This window comes from Ascaphus truei, chromosome 5 (genome assembly GCF_040206685.1).
Source record: "Ascaphus truei isolate aAscTru1 chromosome 5, aAscTru1.hap1, whole genome shotgun sequence".
NCBI lineage: Eukaryota > Metazoa > Chordata > Amphibia > Anura > Ascaphidae > Ascaphus > Ascaphus truei.
Window position 1 is genome coordinate 118,406,138 of NC_134487.1, and position 17,210 is coordinate 118,423,347.

At 39.7% G+C, this 17,210-nt stretch overlaps 2 protein-coding genes across 2 annotated transcripts in view; one reads left to right on the forward strand and one right to left on the reverse strand.

Annotated features, from left to right (window-relative positions):
- RPS16 (ribosomal protein S16) overlaps window positions 1-17,210 on the reverse strand; it is a 243,444-nt gene that overhangs the window by 58,601 nt on the left and 167,633 nt on the right. The gene's annotated exons all lie outside the window — the stretch shown is intronic.
- MON2 (MON2 regulator of endosome-to-Golgi trafficking) overlaps window positions 1-17,210 on the forward strand; it is a 148,047-nt gene that overhangs the window by 24,237 nt on the left and 106,600 nt on the right. The window contains 8 exon segments of the mRNA XM_075600518.1: window positions 1,489-1,616; window positions 4,048-4,179; window positions 5,277-5,406; window positions 7,576-7,673; window positions 9,201-9,326; window positions 14,042-14,236; window positions 15,178-15,302; window positions 16,630-16,769. Coding sequence (XP_075456633.1) covers window positions 1,489-1,616; window positions 4,048-4,179; window positions 5,277-5,406; window positions 7,576-7,673; window positions 9,201-9,326; window positions 14,042-14,236; window positions 15,178-15,302; window positions 16,630-16,769 — 1,074 coding nt within the window.

A 17,210-nucleotide genomic window follows, 5' to 3' on the forward strand; every position in this document is an offset into this window, starting at 1 on the left:
GCTTTGCCATGCATTTTTAAAAGCTAGTAAAAATATCTTCAACTGTGGAACAATGTTAGAGGGTTAGGGACGGTGTAGTATTGTGTGCGTTTGTTGACTTGATTGCAGCTTGAACATAAATTTATAACTGAGACTAAGTGGTATATTCTATAAATGCACGGATCGGCGATCTCGGAGGTCTGACACCAGACCTTATAGCAGTGTTTTCCAACCCCTCCTAGTGACCCACAGCCACACCAGGTTTTAGGAATAATCAATGCACTTGCATCCTGGGGAATGCACTTTTTTTTGTGCATACTAATAGAATGTTGTATGGTTGTCTCGAGCAATTAGTACGGTAACCCTGTTACCTGTTCCGGTGCGCAGACTGAGTTGGAATGCTGTGGAGTAGCTATAAGTACGACAAGAACAGCCTCCCTCACGTCCCAACTGTGGAGGGGAAGGGGTAAGTGCAGCACGGGCAGCTCGTATAGAAATCCAAACAACTGGCTCAGAAATAAGCACAATCACGTTGTGTACACACTCACGGTTCAGCAGTCCTCTGAATAGAAACAAACTCCTCCCTGGACTGAAGGCGGTGATCCGTGAGTGGCTCCGCAGCAATGGTAGCGATGTATGGCTGACGGCATCAGTAGTCCTCTGAATGAAAAGGCACTCTTCCTCCCTTGACGGACAAGCGGTGATCCGTGTTTGGCTCCGCAGCACTAGCATGCGATGTATATCCGACAGGGCTGTATCCCAAATGGCACTGACAGCAGACCGGCGTGCTCCCAGGTAAGTGATGAACAGGAAGTAGCCAAAATTTTGGATACATCCTGGTTGTCTCAGAAACCTGGTGTAGCCGCAGGGCACGTGGAGAGGTTTGGAAAACACTGGCTTATAGAATATACCCCAAATAGTATGTCAACATTGACGTTTTTGTGCGATAGTGCCCTGATCGGCACTATCACAGTTCAATGAATAAACCCCTAATGCTCCTATTCAATATGCTGCTCCCAGTACTGGAGTAGAGTTGAACTCCATTTGAATCAGTGGTACTAAAATCTCCTTCAGCACAGCAAAGCTGTTTCTCAGATTATTCAGTAAGGTCCTGTGTAGTGGGAGTAAGAGTGACTTTTCAGTGTCCTGTTGTTGGGTTTGCCTGTAGTCTGTATGTTTCGGATCAGCTGTGCTGTACGATAATTGCAGAATGCTAAAATTGGATAAACCAAATTATTATGGCCAATTCCATATGAAAAATCAATAAACAGAATAATTGCTTTTGAAAATTGTCAAATGTAGACCTCCAATATTATTATTTTAAATAATATTTCTGTATCTTTCACAAAACTAAAAGCTTAAAGAGCAAAGGCTGAATGTAGTAAGTGTTTTTTTCCTTTTTCCTTGTAATAATGGGCATTTTTTTCATATTAAGATCTTAATGCTTAATGTTGAAAACAACTGTTGCCATAACTGTTCACTTATCTCTCTTTTTATTACGTATGGAAGCATTGAAGGAGAACAGTTCCGAAGTAGTTCAACCTTTCCTCATGGGCTGTGGAACAAAAGAACAGAAAATCACTCAGCTTTGCCTTGCTGCTATACAGCGACTCATGTCACATGAAGTGGTGTCTGAGGTAAGGTGATTACAGACCATCAGAGCACTGTACTTCCCTTTTTAAAGCTGCAGACCGAGCAATATCCTATATCCTGTTTTATTTATTTTTTTATTTTATATAAATCCATTGTATTACTATGAGAAAATACTTGTAGCATTTAAAAAAAAAAAAAAAAAAAAAGTCTAAACATTATTAATGTATTATAATGTAACAAGCATTTTTTTTTGTTTCTTTAGCAACCATTTACAAAGTCCCATCCCCTTCCTCTTCTGAAACAGGCTCTGACGAACCCCTTTTTGAGCCCTGCCCTCTCTAGCTGTGCACCAATTGTATCTAGTGACTGCCTAGTCACATGCTCTTCCCCACAGTATTTTGCATCTTTGGTCCTCTTCTGCTGCACTGACAGCCATTTAGTGAACTCCTGAGCCGAATCTTCGCCGATCAATCGGCAACTTCGCTAATTATTTATCATTGTGTGGATTGTATTGATGCACATATTGAAAGGGGGGGGGGGGGAATCACATCTAAAAAAATAAATGGCAGCTTGGACTGGCCTTTGCTATATGTAAAGTCTTTCACTCCTACTATCGTTGGTATTTAGGGATTAGTTCAATATGAATAGAGGTGAAAAGCCGGCGCCACAGCAATCAGTCAAGGTCCAAACGAATCCGGTAATAAAAGGCTTTATTGGTATAAGACACACACTAGGCAGCAGGCTACATCACCACCTCCTCCTCTACGCGTTTCACGCTATTACAGCGCTTCGTCTTGGAGTAGGGGAGGTGGCATCAGAACCCAACATTTAAATAAAAAAGCCCGCGAACCGGGGCTGATTAGCCCTGTAACAGCTGTGCATAACACACAGGGAATGACTGTGTTAGAGAAAAAATAATTAATCAACATTAACATGTAATGATTGAATCCAGTACATAGAGTATCTCTGATTGTAAGCATACCCAAAGGATAAAACTGAGAGATAACTCTAAGACTAAGGGTATCCAAAGACACACAGCTAAAGACACATGGGCTTAATATGTAAAAAAAACTGACTGACTAACACTTCAAAAACGGACACATAAAGGATAGTAAGTGTGGTAGATGAACACAAATCTAATCTTCAATTAAATGCACCAAAATAGATAAAAATGGTAACATATTGCTCAAGACATATAAGAAAGTGTTCACATCCAGAAGAGGAGAAGGGAATGAGGTGAGGTGGGGGGGGCTGGGGGAAGGAAACAAGGGGAAAGGAAAGTGAAAAAGAGGGAGGGGAAGGAAGGGGGGAATGGGAGGGAAAGAGAAGTTGGGGGGAGATGACAGAAAAAGAAAAGAAACAGAAAAGAGAAGAAAGGGAAGAAGCAATAACAAAGACCCCATAAGGAGGACTGAAGATGACAATAAATGAAAAACAAAATGCAGTTAAAAATAACTAGAGATCAACAGAATAAAAGATTGCAATACATTGCAAAAAACATCTTAAATCCCAGTCTACATTCAGTCCGTTAGGTTGCAGCGTATTCAATGTGAATATCCAGTGTGCCTCACGCTGGTGCAGGATTTTAACCCTATCTCCTCCACGAGGGGGTAGGGCAATCTGCTCCAGTGCAGTACACTGGAGAGATACTGCTGAACCCAAAGGGCATGAATTGAAGTATCTATATACCGGGTGAAACATATCTTAATTGCGGATCAACCTGAGGTGCTCTAGGATCCTAATCTTGAGCACCCGACTCGTTAAAACAACATACTGTTTAGTACATCGGCATGTCAATAAGTACACTACAAAATTAGATGTGCATGAAAGATAAGATTGAATTTTGACTCTGCGTGTCCCTTCTCTGTTTGTGAAATGTGTAGCTTTGACCATATTTGGGCAGATTTTGCACCGTCCACATTTAAATGAACCAATTAATTGTGGAAAAAGAGAACTTGACTTGTCAGATTTAGTGGGTCTCAACATACTAGGTGACAATGTGTTTCCCAACGTTGGAGCCTTGCGAAACACTACTCGCGGACCTGTTCTTACAATATTACACATAAGGGGATCTAAGGTGAGGGTACCCCAATGTTTATTAATGATGGATTTAATGGCTAGGGCCTGGTCACTGTATCCTGTGATGAAAAAGGGGGCATCAGAGTTATCAAGGGGGCTGGGCTGTCTGGAGACATCAGAATTCATAGCAATCAGAGACTCTCTATCGGGAGTTAGTTCAACATGGTCTGAACCAGACAATATTCAGACTTCGGTTGGGTGAAGTATTATATATAGATATATAGATATCTCTTTAATACTTCATCCAACTGAAGTCTTATGAATTAGACCTGCTGTAGCAATGCAGATTGATGATCAAAACAAAAATATATTGTAGTCCATACAAAATACAATGTTTTTGGCCCACTAAGGGAACTTCCTCAGGTATGTATGTATTAATAAAAAAAATTCTTGCAGGCTGCAGCAGGAAACATTATCAACATGTTGTGGCAGCTGATGGAAAATGGTCTTGAGGAACTTAAACTGCTTCAGACAGTACTGGTACTTCTAACAACCAACACTGTTGTTCATGATGACTCCCTATCAAAGGTACTTTCTGTGCGATATATAGCTAATCGATCGTGGCAACTATTTTGTAAAGGAGTGTGAATTTAGTTATTTGTATACTTATGTCTCTGATTGGTACTTTCTAAGGATTGATATTGTCATTATTTTTTTATTTGATTAATATTTTCTAACAGTGTGCACTAGTTTAGTGATGCTTTTTAAACTGTAAAGAAAAACATTCTGACTGAGTCAGTTACTGTTTTTAATACGTTATCTATTTGATACTCTTGTGCTACTGGAAGAAAGAAATGTAGGTTAAAAACGACAAATAGAAGTGATTTACACAATTATCTAATAAAGTTACATTTTCACAAACTTTTAGACTTTATAAAAGTGAACACAGTACTTAATGCTCATTACCTATATGTTTCATATACTGCTCATATTCAGGATGAACCCTCTGAAAATTAAAATGCTATACATGCATAATACACGTCCAACTATGAAGTGTGGCTTCTGAGTACAACACATACACAAGTGTTTGGATACCACTCTAATTCCCTCATAACCTCTTCAAATATGTTATTACAAATAACACTACTGTGGGTAAGAGCTCAGCATTGGTAAAAAGCACACAAAGTCATTCTGCCAAGTATTTGTTGCATCTTGATATCTTTACACTATCCAAAGTTCATACTGCAGAGGTGTGCCTTTCCGTGACGTCACCCGGGTGAAGCGGGTGCGTTTTTTGGACATGCTAGACATGCCGCCGGGGGGGGCGTGTCTAGGGGCGTAACAGTGATGTCACAGAGCTGGTTCACCCTCATTGGGCGGACTGCTCACGTGACCTGCCCGTCGCGCCGAGAAATCAGTTTCAACTGATTCCTCGAACAACGCGCGCGCATCCTGCTGCCGCCCACGCCTGTGCGGTCTATGGGCGCGATCAATGCCTTAAGGCAATGTGATTGCGCTGCGCGGGGACGCCTCCGCGCGGTCTGCGGCAGCAGCGACTTAGCCTTAGAGAAAACAACCTTGTAGAGAGAAACTGGAATTTACAGCAGAACATCGTTACTCCTTTTATCATCAGCATGACATCTTCAATAAAGTGTTTTTGTTTTGTATCGGATTCTGTTTTACAGGCAATTGTCCTTTGCTTTCGACTGCACTTCACAAAAGATACCATAACCAACAACACTGCGGCAGCCACCGTGCGACAAGTAGTTACAGTTGTGTTTGAAAGGATGGTGGCGGAAGATGAACGGTACAAAGGTAATAATGTTTCAACTTTGGGTTGTTGATAATCATGTTTTCGCCATCCACATTTTATTTGACTAGACAGTATTTTAGAAGATGTAGAAGCAATACATTTCCCTAACACAAATGTGCACAATTTTGTGTCATTCTTGAACCCCACCTATAATCGAGCGGTGTGATTCTTTCATATCTACTCAGTAAACACCTGCCAGATGCGTTCCTTCTGTGGTTATCTATGAATGTCATAATAAAAATATAATGAACTTGCACTCGCCCTGTCTTTTATATCATTCAAAAGAAAGAAAAATAGTTGTGCCAACCGTAATTAAGATGAGATGTAAAGTTCAGTCCCACATAAAAGATGGAGTCCTGCTGCCAGAGTTTCTTAGAGGTGATTCACCAAACTCTATAGGTAACAGTCATAAAAGAAAAGGATTCCCCGGCGCGTGGTCCCACTTTAACTCCGGGACACATGAAAACAAAAAAGGAAAAACCACAATCAGAAGTATTTAAAATACAATAAAAAACCTTGATTGAACTTGATAGGAAATACACTTACATTAAATAATGTCTCTTCAATAGGGATAGGGGAGACTTCCTGGTGATACCTCAAAATTGGAGAAAAAAAACCAGATATAGTGTAACACCATATTATTAACAAATACTTAAAAAAGCGATTGAAAACTCACAAACAGCCAGCAGTTTAAGGCATTGAGAAGGATGCATCCAGAATCCACAAGCCGTCCTCCAGAATCCCTGGTTGTCAGTGTGGATCCTGCTCCAGCATATATCCCTGCAAAGAACTACTCTGACTGCTGGAGCAGGATCCACACTGACAACCAGGGATTCTGGAGGACGGCTTGTGGATTCTGGATGCATCCTTCTCAATGCCTTAAACTGCTGGCTGTTTGTGAGTTTTCAATCTCTTTTTTAAGTATTTGTTAATAAAATGGTGTTGCACTATATTTGTTTTTTTCTCCAATTTTGAGGTATCACCAGGAAGTCTCCCCTATCCCTATTGAAGAGACATTATTTCATGTAAGTGTATTTCCATATCGCTGCATGCATACAACTACAAAATACCATACTGGATCAGCACTCAAAAAATAAATAGGAGAAATTGATAGACTTGCATTTTCCTTTTGGTCTCATCAAGTTTCTTCTTTAATGTATTCAAGAAAACAGCAGCAATACAAAAAGATCAGATCATAATTTTGCGCTTTACACCAGCCCGACTCTTGCATTCTGCTTAAGGATGTCACCTGTCTACCCCTTTTGTATCTAAAGCCCTCCCCTACCTAAAACCTTTCTCACTGACTGCCCCACACCTCTGGAATGCCCTTCCCCTCAATATCCAACTGGCACCCTCTCTCTCCACCTTTAAAGACCCACCTTAAAACACATCTCTTTAACGAAGCATATGGGTAACTCCATGGCTGATACTATCACCTCATACATCGAACTTGGCCCCTTGCAGTGCACTTACCAGAACTCCCTCCTACTGTCTCTGTAGATTCTTCCTACTTGCCACTTAGATTGTAAGCTCTTCGGGGCAGAGACTCCTTTTTCTAATGTTACCTTTATGTCTGAAGAGCTTATTCCCCTTATGTGTCAAATGTATTACTGCTGTGACGTGCTATGTTCATAGATGGTGCTACATATATAACGACATACAGACATACATACATACATACATACATACATATATATACAAAGTAAAAGTTAGCAAACACATACTGTTATATGTGCAGAATATTGCAATATTTCAAGGCCTCCTGGCCCCTTCGTCAAGCTTAATCATAATGTCCATTCAAGGAGGTTTAAATAGTCACTGGTGCAAAGAGACGCCTACCAAGGGCACGTGTGTGCACAGGGATTATTTACCTGTGTGTTCTGATCTTTTTGTATTGCTGCTGTTTTTTTGGATACATTAAAGAAGAAACTTGGTGAGACCAAAAGGAAAATGCTAGTCTCATTTTCACTTATTTCTTTTTTGAGTGCAGATCAGTATGTTTTTTTTTTTTTATTATTTGTTTGTTTTATTATAAAATTGGACACCAATAGCAGTTCAAAAGTGGTAACATTTTCAGCACCACTGCAATGCATTGTGCAGACGGAGTACACTGTGGGCGCTATATAAATACAGATATGCATGCATACAAACATAATTTTATTTGTATACAGATGTTGTGGAGCAACCTGTGCCTGTCATCGGAAACAGTAATAGAAGATCTGTCAGCACCCTGAAGCCGTGTGCTAAAGATACATACATGCTCTTCCAGGTATAGAACTATGTGAAAATAGAACTTGTTATTCTACTTCTGTGCAGTGTATTTGTCAATATGGGCGGTTTTATTTGATCTTCTGTTAGCCCCTGCAAACCTGTTGATCTGGTCACCTTAATGGACAGCTAAAATAATTTTAGGTGTATTGGTTTTAGTTGACCTCTGTCAAAATCTGCAGACCATGTTTGGTAGTAAATGTAATTTTTGGAGTAAAAAATCCTGTTTGGACAGAAATGAGACCTGAAACCAGAAAACTCATGGACAAGAGTAAGAAATAAGCGAGATAACAAGTGGCAGACATGGGAAAATGTGCTAGAAATACAATAATATACAGTATGTGCCACAACCTTGTGCTCAATCTTATTCTTTTCAATTTCTTCAATTGTGCTCCTTCTAAATTAGGCACACAAAGTAAGTTAAAAAGTGACAAAAACCCTTCACTGTACAGCAAATAAATAAAATACAAAATTACAGTTTGAGCACAATCTCATGTCTCAGACAGGTCCACAAACTCTCCTTCTCCCATAGTCACTCGCCATACAAGACTTCCATTGGATACTGGGTAATGACATGCAAATTAGTACTGTACAGGCATACCCCGCTTTAAGTAGACTCACTTTAAGTACACTCGCGAGTAAGTACATATCACCCAATAGGCAAACGGCAGCTCACGCATGCGCCTGTCATCACGTCCTGAACAGCAATACCGGCTCCCTACCTGTACCGAAGCTGTGCGCAAGCGGGGAGACTATAGAGCCTGTTAGAAATGTGTTATTTACATCAGTTATGCACGTATATAACGATTGCAGTACAGTACATGCATCGATAAGTGGGAAAAGGTAGTGCTTCACTTTAAGTACATTTTTGCTTTACATACATGCTCCGGTCCCATTGTGTACGTTAATGCGGGGTATACCTGTACTCAGTGTCACTTTTACTGCTTATCCATCTTAACACAAATCCCTTAAAACTTACGCCTGCCCTTGTACACAGCTTTTACAGCAAACATGCACTTCATTAACCCAGGCTGTGTTGTAAAAGCCGTGGAAAACAGCAGCCATAAACTAATTTGCACGTCATTGCCCACAATTTCCGGATGATGAGGGAAAGGCAGGTTTGTGGGCCTGGCTGAAACGTGAATGTGCTCATTTTATTTTCTCCTTCTACAGTACATTATTTCATTGAGGAGGACGTTTTATTTCTGATTCTTTTTGGTTAAGACATAATTCATTTTCCGGAGTTTTTTTTTCTTTTTTAATTAAAAATACATCAAATTTGTTGCACCTCTTAAATGGGATATGCACAAAATAATTTGTTTATGTAGTTCTGTGCAAGGTAAAATCACAAATGCTAACTAATAAGAAAATGTTTATCATCTGAATATGTATGATGATCATTGACTGTGAGACGTGTAGCTTACATTCAATTTGCACAGCATGTAAGTAGTACAAAATCTTCACTGGGGTATCCAAGTGACTTAAATCTTGTGTTTGTTTCTGAGATATATCCATTTGCTTTTCCTAGGACCTCTGTCAGTTGGTTAATGCTGATGCCCCTTACTGGCTGGTGGGCATGACAGAAATGACTCGGACATTTGGTCTGGAACTTCTGGAATCTGTCCTTAATGACTTCCCACAAGTGTTCTTACAGGTAAGGCAGAGGTGATGCATTCTGATTGAAATCCAAAACAGGACTTGCGCTCATAGGTGATTGTGATAGGAAAAGTGATTTACACATAAAAGGTATGTATAAAATAAACAATACAACCTTAACAGGTGAGGTTTTGTGCAGCTGGTCTGTGGGAATGGCTCAAACACCAAGGCTACATGGAAACAAAAAAAGAACAGCGCAAAAAAACCATTGTGTAGTGTATTAAAAAATTATTTATAGTATAAAGGTGAGTATTGCACGTACATCAACAATAAGGGTTAATAGCATGACATGTTAGGGACATGTTACCACTCTGTAGGCACAACAGGATTCAGACACCGGTTGCAGGACGTTCACCCTCAGAATGCTGGTATATGATTCCAAAGTAAGCAGCTCAGCGTTGGGGAACCTTCCCACACCGTCACGGAGCTCTCAGCAGGGTTGATCGCCACGCTGCTTCCGGGTTACTCCACGCCGGCGTCTGACGTCATCAGACGGCGTCTCTATGCCGGTCGCGTCTTTGGTGCGTCACTGTCTCACACTCAGCAATCCAGCGGCACACAGAGTCCCAAACACGTCCCGTAGCAGAACAAATGTTCGATTTAAAACCGCAATGGGGATACAAAAATATATGAATGAAGGAACGCGCCCTCTCCTACGCGTTTCGTACTTCCGTACTTCGTCAGGGAATGAAGGAGGAGGTTCCGAGGGCGGTTCTTATACACACAGCATTACTGCTATTGGCCGGGCTGATTGACTTCAACTCCCCCCACCTGGAGAGGCATTTAGTCGTCCCGTGGGGGCGCTCGATCAACAATTAAACATACATAAGATAAACACTAAAATTAATAAACTTTAATATCATACATTGATGCAGACAGGCTCTAAAAATAAAGAGACAAAAGTTAAGCACACCGAAAAATCACACTTTAAAACGATGTATAATGCTATCTCACAGTTTAGAATAAACCATAGATTTACATATGACTTCTAGCAAGTATATATAGCTTCATATGAAAATCTATATGCTAATGAAATGGTGAAGGAATAGATCTTGGGGGATGGACATTAGTTATAGAAATTCAGAGAGAAAGAGTACTTAAATTAAACTTTTAATATTATAAAACTCGCAATTGAGTAAAAATAGTATATAGAACTGAAAACACTGGTATTAGGGATTAATTAAAAAAGAGACCATACGTCAATCTCCTCATTGAGACCTGATGGAGACAAAGTCTGGAGTTTATATATCCACAAACTTTCTTGTTTGGACAGTTTTTTATCTCTGTTAGAGACCACGGTGGAGACAGAGATAAAAAACTGTCCAAACAAGAAAGTTTGTGGATATATAAACTCCAGACTTTGTCTCCATCAGGTCTCAATGAGGAGATTGACGTATGGTCTCTTTTTTAATTAATCCCTAATACCAGTGTTTTCAGTTCTATATACTATTTTTACTCAATTGCGAGTTTTATAATATTAAAAGTTTAATTTAGGTACTCTTTCTCTCTGAATTTCTATAACTAATGTCCATCCCCCAAGATCTATTCCTTCACCATTTCATTAGCATATAGATTTTCATATGAAGCTATATATACTTGCTAGAAGTCATATGTAAATCTATGGTTTATTCTAAACTGTGAGATAGCATTATACATCGTTTTAAAGTGTGATTTTTCGGTGTGCTTAACTTTTGTCTCTTTATTTTTAGAGCCTGTCTGCATCAATGTATGATATTAAAGTTTATTAATTTTAGTGTTTATCTTATGTATGTTTAATTGTTGATCGAGCGCCCCCACGGGACGACTAAATGCCTCTCCAGGTGGGGGGAGTTGAAGTCAATCAGCCCGGCCAATAGCAGTAATGCTGTGTGTATAAGAACCGCCCTCGGAACCTCCTCCTTCATTCCCTGACGAAGTACGGAAGTACGAAACGCGTAGGAGAGGGCGCGTTCCTTCATTCATATATTTTTGTATCCCCATTGCGGTTTTAAATCGAACATTTGTTCTGCTACGGGACGTGTTTGGGACTCTGTGTGCCGCTGGATTGCTGAGTGTGAGACAGTGACGCACCAAAGACGCGACCGGCATAGAGACGCCGTCTGATGACGTCAGACGCCGGCGTGGAGTAACCCGGAAGCAGCGTGGCGATCAACCCTGCTGAGAGCTCCGTGACGGTGTGGGAAGGTTCCCCAACGCTGAGCTGCTTACTTTGGAATCATACACCAGCATTCTGAGGGTGAACGTCCTGCAACCGGTGTCTGAATCCTGTTGTGCCTACAGAGTGGTAACATGTCCCTAACATGTCATGCTATTAACCCTTATTGTTGATGTACGTGCAATACTCACCTTTATACTATAAATAATTTTTTAATACACTACACAATGGTTTTTTTGCGCTGTTCTTTTTTTGTTTCCATTCTGATTGAAATCACTGATTCAAGTGAGGAACGAATCCATGTTTTTAACTCAGGGCCATAATCTGTCTTGCACAATAAAGTGAACATACACGTATACAAATATCTTTAACTTTTTATCTGCATTCGATTGTAACTATTTATTACATTTGTATGTGGAATTTGGCAGGGTATATTCATCAAGGGGAATGAAAGCAGATGAATCTACAAAACTAAAAAAAATAGCGGGCGGTGGGGGAGAAGATTAGGTTGTCATTTGTCGTCCATCCTTATATGGAGAGCATATGGCTGTTGTCTGATGCCTGTGGCTACATATGTAATAATAATGCAGCCAATACATAAAGGCAAATATATAGCACAAAGGTGACCAGATTAAAGGCTACAGAACAACTGGCATGAGTGCTTTAGATGAACAGGTTTTGTATATTCTACCTGGACTTGAATTGTAGTAGGAGGGGGGGGGGTTTGTTCCTACTGTAGGTGGTTCCTATTGAACAGCTGGGTGGGGATAGTGCTGTACACAGAATATTTGTTTATTTGCAAATTTAGTAATATCTGGATTGGCCTCGAGAGTCTGTTTTTATTGTGTGTTTAACACCATGTCGGTGTAGTGTTGCACAAGTAATGGATCTCTGGCCATACAATTGTTAGAATCTGCATTGGTACTGTGTATGAGGCACCTTGACAAAGGTGTCGGCAAACAAGACAAGAGCACATCTCAGTGGCTTAGGTTATAGTCCATGGTGAAGACTTATTTTGTCCTTTCTTCTCGCCACACCAACCACTATTTTGCCTAAAATATAGTTCTCGCTTTTCTGTGATACAGGCACCCTTTCTCCATATGTTGGATAACAAACAAAGAAAAAACTCCTGTTGTCTGTGTAAAAATGTCAAACACTTGAACAAGTGTGTGCATTGCAAGTAAATACATTTACACCTGTTATGTTTTTTTTAATCATAGCAGTTTACTGGTACACTAGGTTTTCAGTCTTTGCAATTTATAAATGCATGTAGCTTTAAAAAAATGCTTGATATATAGAGGCAAAATAGTGGGGACATAAACCTGTCTTGGACATGCAAAGATAAGGACACCAGTCTTGAAAGTATCAATTTTGTATTGAAGCATGCATATACAAAAAGGTAACGCAACCAAACAGTCATTCTGTTGAGACTCTTGGCTGCTGCCCGAAACGTTGGTCTCGTGTGTCCGCTATGCAGGTGTTTTTTCTATGTTTACACTAGGTTACTTTATATGCGCAATTCAATAATAAGTGATTATTTTAAGACAGGTGTCCTTGGCTTTACATGTCCAAGATAGAGATTTGTTTCGCCACTATTTTACCTCTACATAATCATGGGGTCATGGATGGAAGTTTTCTATTTAGAGGACATTGAGACATGACCAGTCCTTTTTATGTAGCTTTTTTGTTGCATGTACTTGTACATTTATGATATTGAGTATTTAATTTGCAACCTGTGGTTTAATATCCCACAGAGGAAGTACACTTATTTAATTACGTCTTAAAAAAAAAAAAAAAATGAATTTTCTGATACTGCTGTCTCTTGTTCCTCTCAGTTAAGCTTAAAAACGAAAAAAAAGAATTAAATGAGATGACTATTATCCCTTATCAATGGATTCTTTGAACTTGGCTCCTGAAAATGTTGTGTTTCAAGCATTACTATACAAATGTTATTTAAATGCTACTTTATTCTGAATGCATTTAAAAAAGGAATGGATTTTCCAACTCAAAATAATTTTGTATAACAAAATTAAAAAACCTGTGCTCTGCACAAAAGCTGCTAAAACCCTGTCATGCCTTTAGTAAAATTGACTATTTCAATGCTTGATGGGTCTGTTTGTAATATCGGGGGCCAAAAAGTATAAAGTGATTTCCCTGTATTTCCAACTTGGGCCCAGATTCATTTAAATGGTGCAAAGCTTTTCTCGCCTCTTAGCTGCCATTTGAAATGAATGGGCTTTGCCGCTGCTTCCCCATGCTGGAGAAGATTTTAGTCCAGTTCATTTGAATTGATTGCTGAACTGATCCCCAGCCCTGGGAAGCTGCTTGACAGCATGTTGCCTCCGACCACAAGCGTTTCGTTTTGTTGTGTGACTTGCCTTTTCTCTTATGACTCTTTGGCAAATTACATCAAACGTTTTAGTGGAAAAGGCACTTTCTAAAATGTAATTTAGAATGAGAAAACACGCATTTCTGCTTTGACCGTGCAAGTCTCTAGGATTGTTATTATAGGTTGATAAAAATTGTAAGTCTTTGGAGTTTTGATTTTCTTTTCACAGCATCAAGAATTTAGCTTCCTCCTTAAAGAAAGAGTGTGCCCTCTTGTGATCAAGCTTTTCTCGCCAAATATCAAGTTCCGGCAAGGTTCCAACAGCAACTCCTCTCCAGCTCCGGTCGAGAAACCTTATTTTCCTATTTGTATGCGCCTGCTGAGAGTTGTGTCAGTCCTGATCAAGCAGTTCTATGGTCTTCTGGTAAGATAAGATATACCTGGTTTTAAAAGATCTGTGTTTATTTAGGAGGCCTTTTAATGATGAAGGATGCTGGGAGATAAAAGGCAGGTGCGGACAAGCAGCATTAAAATCGTCATTTTATACTTGCTTATGGTTTGCAGATTTGTGCTTTTTTTGTTACATTTTCTCTGGGAACCGATTCTTGGGGAACTGGAAGTACCGGTATAGATAGAAGTAAGGGAAGTGAACAGCTGCTCTTGTGAATTGCAGAGCAAAAAAGAAATGTTAGGATAACTCTATGCGAATGTGTTCAGCCCCAGGTTCGCCTTTTTTCATTGTCAATCTTACAGGAATCGAGCCGCTGCTTTAAATACATGCCAATATTTATGTCTTAAGAGAAGATTTTGGCCCATATTTACTAATGTGTTTTATGGAATAGAATAACAATAAAGGAGAAGAAACAGAATAACAAAAACTTTGTTAGGAGGGGTCACCAACCCGCAAGCAACTGATATCAGTTGAAAATTAACACATTTTCATTTTCAACTGATATCAGTTGTTTGGAGGTTGGGGGCCCCTCCTCCCAGGGTTTAAGCTCACCCCATCCCACTTTTTAAGTAGCAGGTTTGTCCATGTACCTGTGCAGGACAGGCCCACTGAAACCATTCTCCCTCCACTGTAGAGGTACATGAGAATTCTCGCAGTTGGTGTTATTCTCTGCATACTGGTCATGCTGTGAAGTGGCTGCAGGCTTTTAACGCTTTGGCCAAAGGGTTTAACTAAATGACCCTTACTCATGAGAATACCAATATTACAGTATTTAACTATGTATTTTATCACATTGGATGTAGCATTGAGTATTTTTTGTCATTTGTTGTATATCAGATTACTGGTTGGAAAACATGGGAGAGTCTTCAAAGTGCTAAATTGCTGCAATAACCTTTGAAATGTGACTCTTGTAGGTTACTGAATGTGAGATCTTCCTCTCACTCCTGGTGAAGTTCCTGGATGCAGATAAACCCCAGTGGTTGAGAGCTGTGGCAGCAGAATCCATACACAGACTTTGTGTGCAGCCTCAACTCCTCAGGTAAAGCATTTTACAGTAGCAATTTTCTTTCGGTTTACAAACCGCTAATCTTTGCAGTGGATGAATAAAAAAGCGAGATTACAGCATAGGGAGTAAAGATGTGCGAATCTTTTGCAAGAGAAAGCAAACATGTTTTAAAAAAACAAACACCTTTAGGGATCAACACCGGCCAATAGTAGCTGCATGGCAAGGAGAAGAGGCGTCCCCCATTACCGACTGCATGGAGGAGCAAACATACCCTCGTTCTGCTCGGGTCTTCGGGGATTTCCCTGTCTGATTTCCATCTGGCTTAAGAACGACAGTCCGTATCGGAGGACAGCTCTTCTGCTTGCCATGCAATTACTATTGGACTGTGTCGATCCCTAAAGGTGGTGATAAATTACTATTTTTTTTTTTATTATCATCCCTGTTGATCTTCCCATATGGTGGGTAATTACTCCCCTGCTCATGGTTATATGATGAGAATAGGTGCTACCATTTGGTTTCTTATATGTTTAGCCAGTCAGACATACTGGATGTGTTATTTAGGGCATTCTATTTAGACCGCTACATATTTTGTTATTCACTATTAAAAGGGAACACTATTCCCTCTGGGTTTGCAAACCGTTATACTGTTGTTCTTGTTTGCACTTTATTCAGTCCCTGGGCTGCTCACTTTACTATACTATTTCCAGTGGTCGGGCAATGAAATAGACCAGGGTATATCTTGGATTACAGACACCGTATCAGTCATTTTGTGTTAATTTGTATGTGGGTTATTTTTGCCATTCTGAGATATATTTTTGTATTCATTTATAATACCAATAAAAGGACATTCAGGAGAGCGCCGTCGGTGAGCTTTGTGGTCGCATTTGTTGTTCTTGCATCTCACATACATCTGGAGACCTGGGAGAGTACACTACGCAGCGCTGTCATTTGTCAGAAATGGAATTCTACGGAATTTCAGGAGTTAACACCGTTTCTCCACCTCTTTTTCCATGGGACACCCCTATTAAGATTACCCATGTGCTTGGGTACCCCATCATTTTATCAATGGTCACATTTTTTAACTGTGGAGAAACGGAAGATAAGTATCCAATTGCTATATTATCTTACAATTCCAGTGTTATAGCAATTGACCATTTGTAAATTCTAGTTTAAATGTATTGCAAAGATTTCGATCCGCAATACATTCTTAAAACATTACAGCATTCGGGTTGATACACTAAAAGTGCGCACAATGAGTCTTGCACACAGAGCCCCCTTAAGGTTAGTCTGAGGCATCCTGGTTGAGAAACACGGAGTTAACATATAAATATTCATTTTTTGAAATTAACATATTTTGTAGGTCTTTCTGTCAGTCCTATGACATGAAGCAACACTCCACCAAGGTTTTCCGTGACATTGTGAATGCTCTGGGTTCGTTTATTCAATCACTTTTCCTCATACCAAGCACTGGAGCTACATCAGCCACAACAAATCCAACTGGTAAATTCCTTTCTCCATGAAGATTATTCTTTGTAACCTTTTTGTCCTTGCTGTTTATCCACATCATTTTGCTAGAACCTGAGCTGTGACCAATATCATTGAGTTTAGTTCTGATTCCTGTTAGCTGAATTTGCAAGGTGTAGACATTTTTTAGTTGGTACGCGTGTGATCCACTGTTTCAACCATTTTAAGCCAACAGGTATTCAAAATATTCTGCTAATTAGCAATCTTTTCATATAGATTAAAAAAAATGACTCCATAGGTAAATATTCTTGACACAGACTGCTCTTTTATTTAATAACGCATCTAGATTCTCTTACAGCATAATACAGCAATTTATACTGTACCCGCTGTTTAAATGTTCATGTTTGTTGGAGTAGATGGACACAATAAATAAAACTGTTTAGGATGTTTATTAAGACACTCTATATGCTGGAAGAC